Here is a 14831-nt window from a genome sequence, read left to right as displayed (position 1 = left end):
GGGTGATAACCTTGTTCCTCGTTGGGTATGTGCGGGTGATACCCTTGTTCCTCGCTGGGTATGTGCGGGTGATACCCTTGTTCCTCGCTGGGTATGTGCGGGTGATACCCTTGTTCCTCGCTGGGTATGTGCGGGTGATACCCTTGTTCCTCGTTGGGTATGTGCGGGTGATACTCTTGTTCCTCGCTGGGTACGTGCGGGTGATACCCTTGTTCCTCGCTGGGTATGTGCAGGTGATACTCTTGTTCCTCGCTGGGTACGTGCGGGTGATACCCTTGTTCCTCATTGGGTATGTGTGCGGGTGATACCCTTGTTCCTTATTGTGTTGCTGTGTGAGGTTCATACTCGTGTTCCCAAGTGTAGTTATCTCCTCCCTGGGTTTATAACTTTGCTTTTGTTCTTTCAGAAGTTTATTCTTCACAGATTGTTTTATATAGCGAAGATCTCCCCGGAGCAAACAGATCGAAGGGACGTGGCAGGTAACCCCGTTTTTAGTCTGGAAGCAGATGGGGAGCCAGGGCAAGAATGAGTGATGGTGGGAAAGCTGTGTGTATGAGGGGCTTCAGACACTGCCTAATGGATCTGGCATACTGTGACAAAGCTGTTGTAAGCGGGTGAAGAGCAGAATTGGTCCAGTGTAGAATTGAGGTGTAATTGAATAGCTGTGCGTATATACACTGGGTCTGTTCAGAGGACGATGAGCTCTTCACTGAGACAGTACGTGCATGCGGCAGAAGACTTACCTGACGGGGTATATTATCTTACCTTCTCTGGCATTAGGCCATGTTCCTGTTCACCTTGGGATACAATATAAATTGTAGAGCTTTTACTGTTGACGAGTCTGCTAATAAATAGCAAACTGCAGCATTTGCACTCATTCTTTACAAGAGGGAAAAAAATAAAAGCAATGACCATTTTCCCCCTCTCTACAAAAAAAGGTTACTATGACAGATTGTTCCACAATATGATGAAGCCGTATCTCGGAGAAGCAATTTCAGGATTACTTCTCGTCTACCCCAGCTGCATTATTCATGTTCTGGAGGTAGGTGCTGCTATTTATTGTAGGTAAGTGTAATTGCTGACAAGTTTAGTGCTTGGGGGACCTGCAATGTATTTCAGAGAAAAGATCTTGGTTTTCCTCCCAGGTATTACCCACACATTGCCTCTTCTGTCCCAATATTTCTCTTTGTTTGATGCACGTCTTCCCATTTGTCCTACATGTCCTTGTGTTATGTCTGGTAGACTATGTAAAAGCATGGTGTACTTGATGTTGTCAGCATTATATAAATGAAAACACAAATACCCTTTTGAATGACTAATTTTAAACAACGTATAGAAATATATCAGTTTAAGCACAATACACTGCATTATAACTACAAACTTCCATGCTTGATGATAATTAAAGTGCAGACACTTTGTTATGCACATGTAACGAGCGTTATTGCACCAATTAACGCAATATGATGAGTTAACGCAGGCACATTATTTAACAGCAGTGCTATTGAAAACAATGGGTAAGGAGATAACGTGTGTTAACACATTATTTTGTGCATTAACGGTGGTAATACCATTTGCATTGTATACGATTGATGTATGTAGATCACATTTCTCTCTCACTTCTGCAGTCTTCCAATGAAGTCCTGTACTCTGTCCTTAAGGACCTGGAGCAGATGCTACATCAGGGTATGAAGTAGGTATACAGCACCCAACACGTAGACAATTGCACAGACCATGTGTCTTGGCAGAGGAATCATAGCTAACATTGAACCTGTTCCTACAGTAATCAAGGCACTTAGGCCTTTATTCAATAGGGTGTGAAGCCGCTTCCCCATTTTGGAGTAGGCTTTAGTCCCATTTGCTTGACTGAATCTGATCTCTTCTCCAGCTGAGGGAAGTTGCTTCACAACAGGTCTTTAGATGAGATAATGAAAGGCTGCTACACAAGGGAGCCCAGTTCCAGACCTGTGCCAGGTCAGTGCGACCGTGGCAATTGACCCGGGTAAGCAAGGTCACACAAATTGCTTTCCCAGTGGAAAGCTCGTACCTTGGGCTATGTAGGTTTATTATCAGGGGGAGAGTTCATTGTGCATGTAGTTGGTTAATGGGGAGTAATACTATATTGCTTTACAGCACTGTATATTAGAATTTTATAGGCATAATTAATCCCTGCCCTAGAGTTTACATACTATTTTTAGGATGCCAAGTAAATTTGCCAGCTATAAAGAGCTGGCACTGGTTCCCAAACGGCACTCACACACTTAAGGCCAGGCCACTCCTCCCCGGATAAAAAAATAAATATATATATATATTACTGTAGAAAACAAATAATATACCCAAGATGATAGAAGAGCAAACTTACACCTCCAATAATGTGATATATTTAATTCTAAAGAAGAAACCAAAGCAATTATTGCATTTCCAAATCCGCTTCCTACCAGCTCACCAATACTGCTATTCCATGCGTATTTCGTGCTGTAATGACTAACGATGACAGCCACTTATCCTTGTTGCGCTAATTCCAGGTTGTTTCCCGGTGCTCAGCCGCACTGCTGTCGTATTGCCGGCAGGAAACCTCCGGTAACCATCTCGACAAGTAGCAGCAGCTGCCCTGATTAGTTACTTCCCAACACATCCCCAAACCTTAATAAGACCAGCTGTGCAGCTGGACCATACGCCATCCAACACCGAGCAGCCACTTTACCTTTTGTTTCAGCAATGCCCCTTATTTCCTCTAGATCAGGCCCGTCAAACTCAAAATATTACGGGGGCCTATTTTATCTGACTGCAAGACCCGGTCCGCATCATTCTTACACTAAGCTTACGCCGATTGCCGCGACCCCCATATCCCCCCACCTCCTCTAACCATCCCATTGCTCCCTCTCTTCCCCCCTCCCACCCCCATCTTTTCTCTCCTCTTGCTCTGGGGCGGGAGGTGTGATAAAGTGGTTGATCGGATGAGCAATCTCACCTGCTTGCTGCTCTCTGCAGGGTTCCAGAGTCTGACATGGGTCTGTCTCTGATCTGCAACATCTTACAGGCCATGTGTATGACAGAGCCAGGGTGTGCAGCGCACAGCAGTAATGAAAGAGCAGTTCTTGCAAAAAATGAGTCCTTTATTGACAATTCATAGTGATGTGGGACAGCAGCAAACCTTCAACGCGTTTCGTTCAAAGGAACTTTATCAAGAAATGCTGTGTGAGCTAAAACAAACAATTTAAATACAGCTGACTCGCCTGATTTCGCGCCAAATGGTGACGTCATTAGATGTCTCTAACCAGTGAAAATCATGATCTTTGCGCATGCGCGCGACGCCAGAGTACTGAGAACTCCCTGCTCATACCAGCCGAGCTGGACGTCTCAACCAATGGAATACCTGATCTCCGCGCATGCGCGCGGCGCCAGAGTGCTAGGGATTCCCTGCTTATATCAGCCGTGCTCATTCCTTTGAACGAAACACGTTGAAGGTTTGCTGCTGTCCCACATCACTATGAATTGTCAATAAAGGACTCATTTTTTGCAAGACCTGCTCTTTCATTACTGCTGTGCGCTGCACACCCTGGCTTTGGATACATATTCTACTACAGCTGCACGCTCTGGAAGGGAGACTGGGGAAGGAAGAAGAAAACTACAGTGAGTACTATATCTGGGGCCAACCCAATGAGGAAGGGGGGGGCTGTCTTTGGGCAACCCACCCCAACCTTCAGGGTACCTTATGCCCTCCTAAGGCTCAGTACTAATCATTTATTTGTGGATTACCCAGTTCATGCTCCCTTCCTTTAAATACAGTCCCAGCACTTTTTGAGCACCACTCCAAACACACAGATCATGTGTATGACAGCCCTGCATTAAAATGTAAGTTCTCCGTATCAGGGCACTCATTACCTTCTGTATCTGCTTGCGCTGGTCCACCCTTACATGTATGTCACTCTGTACCGCGCTGCGGCATGTTAGCGCTACACAAATAAACGATGATAATTGGTTGTCGCAGAGTACGAAATACCCAAGGGACAGCACTATTGATGAACAAGCTGACATAGTATCAGTCAGGGCAATATTTTTATTTATTTTTTTTATCCAGACTTGAATTTAAGATATTACACGATTGAAGGTGTATGTTGCTTTAACTAGGGCCACATGTTATATTTTAAGCACACAAGGACTGCAAGTTCTCTAACCTTATCCCCGGCGGCTTAAAGCGACACATTGCCATGGCAACGTGGCTGGGTCACATGACGTTGTGACATCAGAAACACTGGAGACAAGGTAAGAGGGCTGGGGGGGGTGCTATTCTGGACCCAGGCTCACTTGTAGCATGTGAGAAGATCCATGTAGCATAAACTCATCCCCCTTTTAAAGCAGACAAAGTCCTTCTACTTTATTGAGTGGGGTTAACAGAAATATAGAAGTACTTGCATGTAGTTTGTGGTAGGAAATGTCTCTTGTGAGGAAAAGTATCCTATTTGAGAGGAAGTGGCTTTTTTTTTTATTAGGGGAAGGTAAAACAGTATCCCTTTCTAAGGCAGCAGTGGAAGATGTGTCTACTCACTTTGGCTGCTGTTGGTAAGAGAGAGCACACTTTCCTTTCCAGACAGGAACAAGCCAAGGGGCATAACAATATACAGATAAGGGCAGGGGGAGAGGGCTAAACCAATCTCAAACTATGAGCATTGGGAGGTTACCAGGGCAACTGGCTAATGGCTTGCAGAAAGGTGATATAGTAACAACTATGTTGCAATGTATACAGCAGCACTGACTGCTTGAACAGGGAAAACATGAAACTTTCCCTGGGGAGAGCTGGCAGCAGGAGAGCAGAAAAAGTACACAGAAAATACACAACCCTGTTCCAGGACAGGCGCAGAGGGAAAACTTTGCGCACCCCTGCTGTACATGTTGATTTTTGCCTTTTACTTATAGATTTGCCACCGACTTTACAGTATACGATTTTTTTTAAGTGTATTCTGATTTGTTGTCAGATAAAACAAAAAAATGCTGATTATAAATAACAATTACAAACAGAACCTCGCTTCTCTAACTCCCCTAGCGCACTTCTGCAGGATGCCAAGATCATACTGATCTCGCACAACATTCCCAGCAGGCTCTTCCCGCAGTGGTATTTCCGTAATGTGCATTTGCCCATGGGTCACCTGGAGGACACATCACAGGAGCAGTCTGTAGACATCTTGGTGGAGGAATGTCTCACTAAGCTGTTGAAGCTGGGGGTGTTTTTGTCCAAGATCCTCAAGGCAAGTCCTGCAGCACCCTCAGCATGTACAATTACAGGTCTCATTCATCTTTAATCCTGTCATCCTCCAACCATTCTACTGCGTCTGACCAACTCCAGGTCCTCAAGGGCCACTGACAGGTCAGGTTTTCAGGATATCCCTGCTTCAGCACAGGTGGCTCAGGCAGACAGAGCCACATGTGCTGAAGCAGGGATATCCTGAAAAACCCGACCCATTGGTGGCCCTTGGGGACTGTTGGCCACCCTTGATGAAGCATCAGACTCTCTGTAACAATTTGACATTTTGGTCTGTGTTGTTGCTGCTACTAGAATCCCAAAAGTTCCAACACGGGTGTTTGCCCCACGCCCTCTCCCGCTCTCATTTCCACTGTTATACCTACAAGTCTAAGGCTGCGCTTAGTGCTGGCTATGGTGACTGCGACGTCGTGCAGCGCCGTAGCAAGTAGATGCAGTCCGTCGGGGGTGCGACGGCGCTGCAGAGCGACGGAGCGGTCGCGATCGCCGGTAGTTAAAGGATTTTGACTTTTTCCGCCGATCACCGTGTGATGTCAGCGGCACGTGAGCAGTTCAGCCAATGAGGGCGAACTGCTCACGGCCACGCCCCGTCGCCCTCCTGCACCAGAGTGCAGGAATCGCAATAGCTACGGCTGACGTCACGCAGTCTGCCGGTTAGCCAGCACCATAAGCGCAGCCTATTACAAGTTGCTCATTAATCTACTGAGGCAGACACGGCTAAATACAGGAAAATCTCTGATTCCGCAGCTTGGCAGCAAGGGACCAGGAGAAGACCTGCATGGGCTGGCCCCCGAGCTGCTAAACCATGAAGAAATCATCTGCCTTCTCAGCAAGTCCAAAGAGCTCTTAACGCCAGAGCAGTTCCTGCAGGTGTATAACAGCCCCTTGAATGTCTCCATGGCTTCAGGTATGGGCTGGTTCCAGGAGACACTTCAATGTTACCCTTATAGAACATGAAACATCAATTGAAATCCATATGCTGGCTCCAGGCAAAAAAAATACAATGTAAATACCATGTTACATAGTTTTACAAATATGATATAAACCAACACCCCTCCTGCAGGCATGTAATAGAAAGTACGTGCCTTGCACGGATTATTCATGGAATTGCATTATCTAGTGTAGCATTCTTTTTTTGATCAGTGTGATTACACCAAAATAGGTCCACGTGTCATGTTTTCATGTTCCTGGAAACGATTTGTCTTGTAATATAGCGAGTCATTCAACACATCTTGCATTAAGCCACATAGGATAAACACTATTTTGCAGCGGAGGTGCTACTTGGCACAATATAAAAGGAAGCAAGGTTTCCATAACCTCCACTCACTGGGCCCAGCTGAAGGTATCGAAATCTGTTTTATGGCTTTGACAACGGTACAGTATCACAGGTCGTTCGACAAGATCCGTACTTCACCCTTTGAGACCCACGATGTCGCCACCACACCCTGGGGTCCTGCTGTTCACGTCATCACGAGGAGCGGACACGTGATCGCAAAGTGCCATGGCTCCTTGGGCACTCAAAGGGGGTTTACGGGCACATTGCCGAAGATGGTAGTGCCGCCACATACGGCTCTCAAGGTTTATTCTAATATTACAGATCCCAGGTGTAGGGAATGTTACGTTACGAATGACGACGTGTCTCGTCTGTGTGACATGACATGATCTAATCCGGTCTCTTTCTACTTTCTTCCCAGATAAAGTATGGCCAATCCCTCAGCATCTCTATCTGTAACAGTCACGGACATTCTTTTCTCTCACTTCAAGTCTCAGTCCTCACAGAATTTGCAGATGTCAGATGTTTATGAAGTGGTTCCGGAAGCTCAAATCTCACTACATTTGGGTCCTTCAACTTTGACAGGTATAACACCATCCCAGGCTTGTGTGGACAGCTATAATTTATAAACATCAGTGCTAACAAATACGTTTTATTCCTTTGCTTACATTAAATGTATGAAAAAAAAGAAAAGTCAATGGCATTTGCACAGTGTATGCAGTTAACCAAAGACTTTGGATTTAGTATGCGAAAATTAGCAGATTAGACACAAAAAGCAAAATATGTTACCTCACAACCATCTTTATTTCCTTAGGAACAGGAAATGTCATATTTCAAAACAGAAACTTTCTTACAGTGTGCCAAAAATATATAATTTACGTCACGTTCTCCGTCAGTTCACTTTATTCATAGCAGATGAAGCCGCTCGCACCTGCTCAAAGAAACTAACTAAATAACAGACCAGGCGGTAATTTTATAGACTTTGTATATATACTGTATATATATATATATTTAATATTTATAAATTGGTGCTCCAGCTTTTAACAAAATGTGTTTAGACCAAAAAAAAAACCCCCCAAAAAAACTACTTGAGATTGAAAACGTCAAAACTTATAGAGCCTTTCTCAAACCCGAGAGAAAGGATTGTGCTGATAAGACGAGGCTAGAATGTATACCTACATAAGTGATCTTGGGAGGGGCGGGAACTACATTATTAGGTCTTCAACAGACCAGCAACATGGGATGCAATTCTCTCTGGACCATCCGTAATACAAAAGGGGCATACCAAGTTAAACACAGCAGTGGATTTAAAGCTTGCTACAGTTGCAAGCGTGGCACCTTGATGAAGCCATGAACTTATTCGCACGCAGGGATCTTTATATCCAGCACACTTGGGGTTCATATAATAGCATCACATTGAAACTCTAAATTGCTATACCCATTTCAGTGTATATGTATTTATATATAAATTTCTCTAGGACACAGGATATTTCAGATGTTACTGGGGAAATACAATGGGGTGAGCGGGCCAAAGATTAAATACAACCATGCTCAATGTTTGCAGACAATCGCATGGCTTACAGCAGGGGTTCTTAACTCCAGTCCTCAAGACAACCTCCCCCCCCCCCCCCCCAACAGGTCAGGTTTTCAGGGTGTCAGCTTCAGCACAGGTGGCTCAGTCGATGACAGCCACTGATTGAGCCACCTGTCCTGAAGCAGGGATATCCTGAAAACCTGACCTGTTGGGGGGGGGCGGGGGGGTGCTTGAGGACTGGAGTTGAGAAACCCCTGGCTTACAGAGATCTGCTTCAGTGCTGAAGGGCCCAGTAAATACATTTCCAAGGTACTGTTATTCAACGTGATATAACCCGATGGTAACCTCACTCCTAAGTAACCCGACGCCTTACAAGTCGATTGCATTAATAAACCACCAGATTCTGGTGCCAACATGGTAATATAAACCTGTGCTGGGGGTGCAACCCCGATACTGAAGAGAAATGGTCTACATGGCCCTTCCAGCAGCAACTGTTCACTTATTTCCCATCGGAGGAGGAGGTTATGTATGAGCGTCCCGCTCACTGCAGCACAGCACCAACACTAGGAAAGAGAAGGTCAGCTGGAAGCTATTTGTGGAAAGAAACTTGGATAAGATCCAAAAGCAAAATTAACTATCCGTCGAAACCTTTGTAAAACAAAAATCGCCCTAATAGAAAAAGCATGAGGGAAGAGTGAACTGATCCCTGAAACACTGCACTTTTGCATACTTCGTGTAACCTGTATTTAAAGAAAAAACGATTTCGAAGCACCCTTATTGCCTACAATATTGATGTGCTTGATGCTGTGCGGCTATATAGCAAAGACCCCAAGGTGCTAAACTGGGGCAGTGTTGGTGCAACCCAACGTGAAATCCACAGGGAGTCGGGGACTACCAGCATTCAGCTATTTACAGTATATTACACTCAGGGTTTGGGTTACAGCCAGGTCATATCACAAGCCCAGCTCTTCATATATAACTAGCCAAGTGCACTTAAGAGTTTTGGAGCGGAGACAAGGACATTATTGCCCAAATGTCACACCCCCAATTCAGTTCACCATTGAGCAGTACAGACACACACACAGACGCACACACGAAGGTAACCGAGAACCAGCAGTTGCCAACGGCCCATGTGCCTGGGACAGTGGTTTCATGGTTTCTTGCTACTTAACCCTTTCACTGTTGGAGGTACCTGCAACCCATTGCTCTGCAATCTATTTCAGGTAACCCCCGTCAGCAGAGAGATTCATTTCCTTTACTTCACCCACTTAAATCCCATATTAAATCTCATCAAATACTTTGTTGTTGTTACCGTGACCATGATGCTGAACAAAACCCCATGCTGCTCTTTAGAAGGGTACAAAGTGATATTTTAGAGCAGTTGTGCTCAACTCCAGTTCTCAAGCCACCCCAACAGGTTAGGTTTTCAGGATATCCCAGTTTCAGCACAGGTGGCTCAGTCAAAGACTGGGCCTCTGTTTGAACCACCTGTGCTGACCTTGGGATATCCTTAAAACTTGACCTGTTGGGGGGGCTTAAGGGCTGGAGTTGAGCCCCCCTGCATTAGAAGGGCAGATTTGTGCTCTGATCTACACGCAGGTGGAAGTTTATACCTTAAAACAAACAACACACATGTAAAGTTTGCAATGGAATGTCTGCACGGAGGTCTCCACCTCCTCAGTAACGAGAGGAGCAGCTAGACACGTCTCTTTAATAGTGGCATAAATGGGCTGCTCCTAGCCCGACTGACGCATCCTGCGTCTACCAAACCCAAGGCTGCGTCAGTATCTGTAACACGCAAGACACGCCAGGTCATTCAAACTTTAAAGTCCTTCCTGCTCCTAGAAAAACAAAACAAAGAAAAGCTTTTCGCTGTTGGGTCTTGACGTGAGGGCGTTCGTTGGCGGAGAAGTCCATGTCTTGGAGTGTGGCTGCTTCCATCTCCTTATAGAGCTGTGCTTTCTACATCAGTCTCAATATTGACAGCGAGTTGTAGGGCAGACTCGGCAGCAGGAGTTGGGGGCGCAGACTCGGCAGGAAGCTGGCCCTGAACATGTAAAATGGGATCTGGAAGTGGAGAAAGAGTGCGAGCAGAGAAAGAGAGAGCGAGCGCGAGCAGAGAGAGCGCGAGCAGAGAGAGAGAGCGAGCGCGAGCAGAGAGAAAGAGCGAGCGCGAGCAGAGAGAGAGAGCGAGCGCGAGCAGAGAGAGAGAGCGAGCGCGAGCAGAGAGAGCGAGCGCGAGCAGAGAGAGAGAGCGAGCAGAGAGAGAGAGAGAGCGAGCAGAGAGAGAGCGAACGGAGAGAGAGCGAGCGGAGAGAGCGCGAGCGGAGAGAGCGCGAGCGAGAGCAGAGAGAGCGAGCGAGAGCAGAGAGAGCGAGCGAGAGCAGAGAGAGCGAGCGAGAGCAGAGAGAGCGAGCGAGAGCAGAGAGAGCGAGCGAGAGCAGAGAAAGAGCAGAGAGAGCGAGCGAGAGCAGAGAAAGAGCAGAGAAAGAGCGAGCGAGAGCAGAGAGAGCAGAGAAAGAGCGAGCGAGAGCAGAGAAAGAGCGAGCGAGAGCAGAGAAAGAGCGAGCGAGAGCAGAGAAAGAGCGAGCGAGAGCAGAGAAAGAGCGAGCGAGAGCAGAGAAAGAGCGAGCGAGAGCAGAGAAAGAGCGCGCAAGCGCAGAGAAAGAGCGAGCGAGAGCAGAGTAAGAGCGCGCAAGCGCAGAGAAAGAGCGAGCGAGAGCAGAGAAAGAGCGAGCGAGAGCAGAGAAAGAGCGAGCGAGAGCAGAGAAAGAGCGAGCGAGAGCAGAGAAAGACCGAGCGAGAGCAGAGTAAGAGCGCAAGCAGAGAGAGAGCGCACGCGAGCAGAGAGCGCACGCGAGCAGAGAGCGCACGCGAGCAGAGAGCGCACGCGAGCAGAAAAAGAGAGAGCGTGTGAGCAGAGAAAGATAGCACAGAGAAAGCAAAAAAGAAAAAAAAAGGAAGAAAAAAATGACACAAGGTATTATTAATAGTTTAGTACAGGCAGCGAGAGTAACTCAGAGGCCGCGCTTAGTAGGAACCGGTAATCCAAATCAATCCAGTCCCTTCTGGGAGATGTGGGGGGGATTTTTTCGTGTTCTATGGCCTTAAAGAAATACTGCATTCCATAAGTGATACATTATACTTTCCTTTGATTTTTTTATACGATTTATTTCACTTATTTTAAACCTCAAAAGGTAATGAAATTTTATTTCATACATAGCTGCAATGTTAAAATGACAATGTTTTTAGCATATGCACTGGGAGTGCAAATAGAGTACTTTGTATCTCATCCTCTATATCCCGTAATAGAGGCGTCATCAAAATTATTAGAAAGGACGTAAAATCAACGCCACATGGTTAATGAAACGATTGAGCAGCCATGGAAAGAAACTCTGTCCCTACACATACAGTACACCCCAATTTCCTGCTCCCCTTGCTGCATCTCGCTTTAAAAACCACACGTGGATAGAACCAAGACCCAGCAGTCATGTGGTCTGAAGCAGGAGGTTGTAATCTTAATGACTACCAAGAATCATGGAGGTAAAGGTTTACTCAAGGAATGATGGTAACACAGTAAATACAGTCCAGTGACTTAGTCTTCGAAAGTAATCCCAGGACTGGGATTGAAAAAAATCCAAATCCATGTTTAATGGATGGACATTAGTTGAACTTGAGGAACATATGTCCTTTTTTTTGTTTTAAATCAACCACATCTATTATGCAACTATATAATGCGGTATCCCAGAAATAAAGGTTGCTCCGGTTATAGGATTATAGTAAAATATTTGAGAATCGCACAGTATTAACACAATAGGCTAAATCGGGCATAAGCGAGGTAACTTTGGTTAGGCTGGTTATCCCAATCACCTCTACTCTGGGCAAAGTGTATTACCCAGGTATACGAAATTACACCAGACTGGGCCATACTAAACGGTGCCCCAATAGGGTTACCTACGCACAGGTCAAGTGAATACAAATCGGTAACGGGGACAAAGTGCATGAGCATCATTACACAAACCTGGGAACGTTTACCAAACAGCAGTATTTGTGCAGTTTCGTGTTCCAAGGCTTGAGAGCCACATCTCGGGAAAGAAGCAAGCCATACCCCAGCCCTTACCCGCATGCTGTAGTAGTAGTGAGTACAAACAAGCCTGGTTAGGGCCACGCACGGTTAGTAGCCAGTACACATGCACACCAGCGTGATTGAGGAGGGATTTAGTGAGCATTTCGGCCAATCGAATGCCTGGTTCCTTACCATGAAACCTTCCAATTTCAGAGCCTACTGATAAAGGCACATCAAACATCTGAATTGTTTAATAAAATTGTTTACAATTAGAAACATCTCGCTAGTCCCGCAGAATTATCAAGCTCTACTTCAGGGGAGGCCAACTCCAGTCCTCAAGGGCCATCAACAGGTCAGGTTTTCAGGATATCCCAGCTTCAGCACAGGTGGCTCAATCAGTCCCTGTTTCAGCACAGGTGGCTCAACCAGTGGCTGTGTCTTTGACTGTGCCACCTGTGCCGAAGCAGCGATATCCTGAAAACCTGACCTGTTGGGGGCCCCTGAGGACTGGAGTTGCCCCCCCCCCTGCTCTACTTCACCCACAATACAGCACAATGTCATTACTGCAGAGACCGCAATCTGAGATTGTTCTTGGAACAGTTTTTGCTTTAATCGGTAAACATTTTTCTATATGATATGGATGACTTTTAGGTAACATGTTAACCCATTGGCAGCCAGAGGGGCCTGCAACGCATTCTAGCAGCAACCGGCTTATTTAAGGGCTTTTTCTGAGATTTCATGGCTATGTTTCAAGATCAGCTAAAGTATTCAGCCATTGTCTAGAGCATTTTTATTAAAGTTTAAGAAAATAGCACCAGATTTATTAATAAAACAAACCTATAAAAGGCCATTTCATTTGTACCATCGGTAGCTCCGGTGCTATATTTGTCATTAATATTATAGCATTTGTGCTCTAAAGACTATTGGATAAATATCTTTTTTCCAACAGCGTCCTAATACATGCGGGCTGCAAATGCCGCCACACTTCCAAGGTTATCCATTAAGCTGCGATAGTGCCAATCGGGACACTTATCGCATGAAAACGCCTCGCGACTCCAAGAGCTTCCGTGCGATCGCGGCCCGCTCAGCACCATCACATCTTCATGAATAACTTTGTGTCTCCTCGGACCCGGCCAAGGTCTTGTCCCCGCGGCTGCGCACGCAACGGCGTGTGCGGCGCACACAAAGCGCGCCCCTGTCACGGCCTGCAGGAAGCGCGATGACATTTTCAAAAGTCAAGATATTAGACTTTTGGCGCGGTGGCGGTTCAGCCAATGAGGGCAAACCAGCCGCGTGACGTCACGGCCGCGCCCCCCCCCCCCCCCCCGTCGCGAGTCGCCTGAAGTCCTTCAGATCGCTCGGATGCCGGGAACGAGCGTCGCGCACACTAAGGGCCGGAGCACAAGAGCAGGTATACGTAAACTATGCATAGGTCGGAGAGACTTGGATTAGCACAAACCAGATCCCATATTAACCCTTTCCCTGCCAGGAGTGTCTGGGACAATGTGGGCAATGCTGGCTGGGTGTAATGCAGGAGGGGGTAAGGAGCAGGCATGCGGAAGAGCCTAGGTTATTACAAACAGCTGCTTTTCATGCAGTCGAACGCAAGCACCATCCACCGAGCAGGACGCCGCCGTCCGACACCGGGGAGGAGACACCAGATCAGGAAACCTGCGTGTTTAAGGCACGGCGGGTCACCTCTCCCCAGGTGTAACGCCGGCTCGGTTAGAAAGCTACGACATGCCAAATCCTTTAGTTGGTAGTGTGACGTTAGTCTCTGGCTCAGAAAAGGACGGGTGCACAGCTTTCAAGGATGTTTATGGACTAGAGCAATTGGTGGCCAACTCCAGTCCTCAAGGGCCACCAACAGGTCAGGTTTTCAGGATATCCCTGCTGTTCAGCACAGGTGGTGCAGTCTTCGACTGAGCCACTGTTTGGGCCACCTGTGCTGAAGCAGGGATATCCTGACCTGTTGGTGGCCCTTGAAGACTGGAGTTGGCCACCCCTGGACTAGAGCATGGTGAGTTATACCAAATGTGTGGATGTCCCCTCTGGCAGGGAAGCAGTTAACGGAATGGCTCATGTCCCATTTAGAGAAACTACCACTGCATTAATTTATCTTGCGGGTAAGGAAGGGGTTAAGCATCTCGTTCGCATTCAAGGCACGAGTCAGCGGTGGTGAGGGAAGCGACAGATTCCGGGGACCGGGTAATCTGGGGGCGGGTATGAAATGGGTGCGATGAGAGTGGAGGCAGCAAGGTGAACCAGGCAAAGCGTTCAATACAACACAGAGGCGGTGGATGGTGTCAGCCGTTTACAAACCTTAATACCGGTAACTTTCCCAACCTGTTGAAGGCACCACAGACAGATTCTATTAGGCAGCGTCATACACGCTGCATCCCGCGCAAACCTCCCCGCTCCTTCCCTTCCATCTACGGTGTCATGCTTACAGAAGCCGTTCCATAGGGTGGCATTTTAAGCAGCAGCCAAATGTTAGTCAGTGAAAATCTCTAATCCTTTAGCTACCTAACCGGGAGAGATGCACCAACAGGGGTGGGAAACTCCCGTCACCAAGGGCCACCAACAGGTCAGGTTTTCAGGATATCCCTGCCTCGGTACAGGTGGCTCAATCAGTGGCTCAGTGGAAGACTGAGTCACTGATTGAGCCAACTGTGCTGAAGCAGGGATATCCTGAAAACCT

General features: G+C 46.9%; 1 protein-coding gene across 1 annotated transcript; it reads left to right on the top strand.

Moving 5' to 3' along the window:
- Positions 1–409: 409 nt before the first annotated feature.
- Positions 410–7223, top strand: LOC142483644 (testis-expressed protein 47-like). The gene is made up of 6 exons (XM_075583660.1): positions 410–479; positions 939–1042; positions 1626–1690; positions 5042–5243; positions 6005–6164; positions 6952–7223. Exons 2-6 carry the CDS (start codon positions 965–967, stop codon positions 6987–6989), a joined length of 543 nt encoding a protein of 180 aa, XP_075439775.1. The 5' UTR covers positions 410–479; positions 939–964; the 3' UTR covers positions 6990–7223.
- Positions 7224–14831: the final 7608 nt, after the last annotated feature.

Source organism: Ascaphus truei, unplaced genomic scaffold, assembly GCF_040206685.1.
Source record: "Ascaphus truei isolate aAscTru1 unplaced genomic scaffold, aAscTru1.hap1 HAP1_SCAFFOLD_3487, whole genome shotgun sequence".
Lineage (NCBI taxonomy): Eukaryota > Metazoa > Chordata > Amphibia > Anura > Ascaphidae > Ascaphus > Ascaphus truei.
The sequence above is the reverse complement of the archived record's forward strand: the minus strand, read 5'-3'. Positions and strand labels throughout refer to the sequence as shown.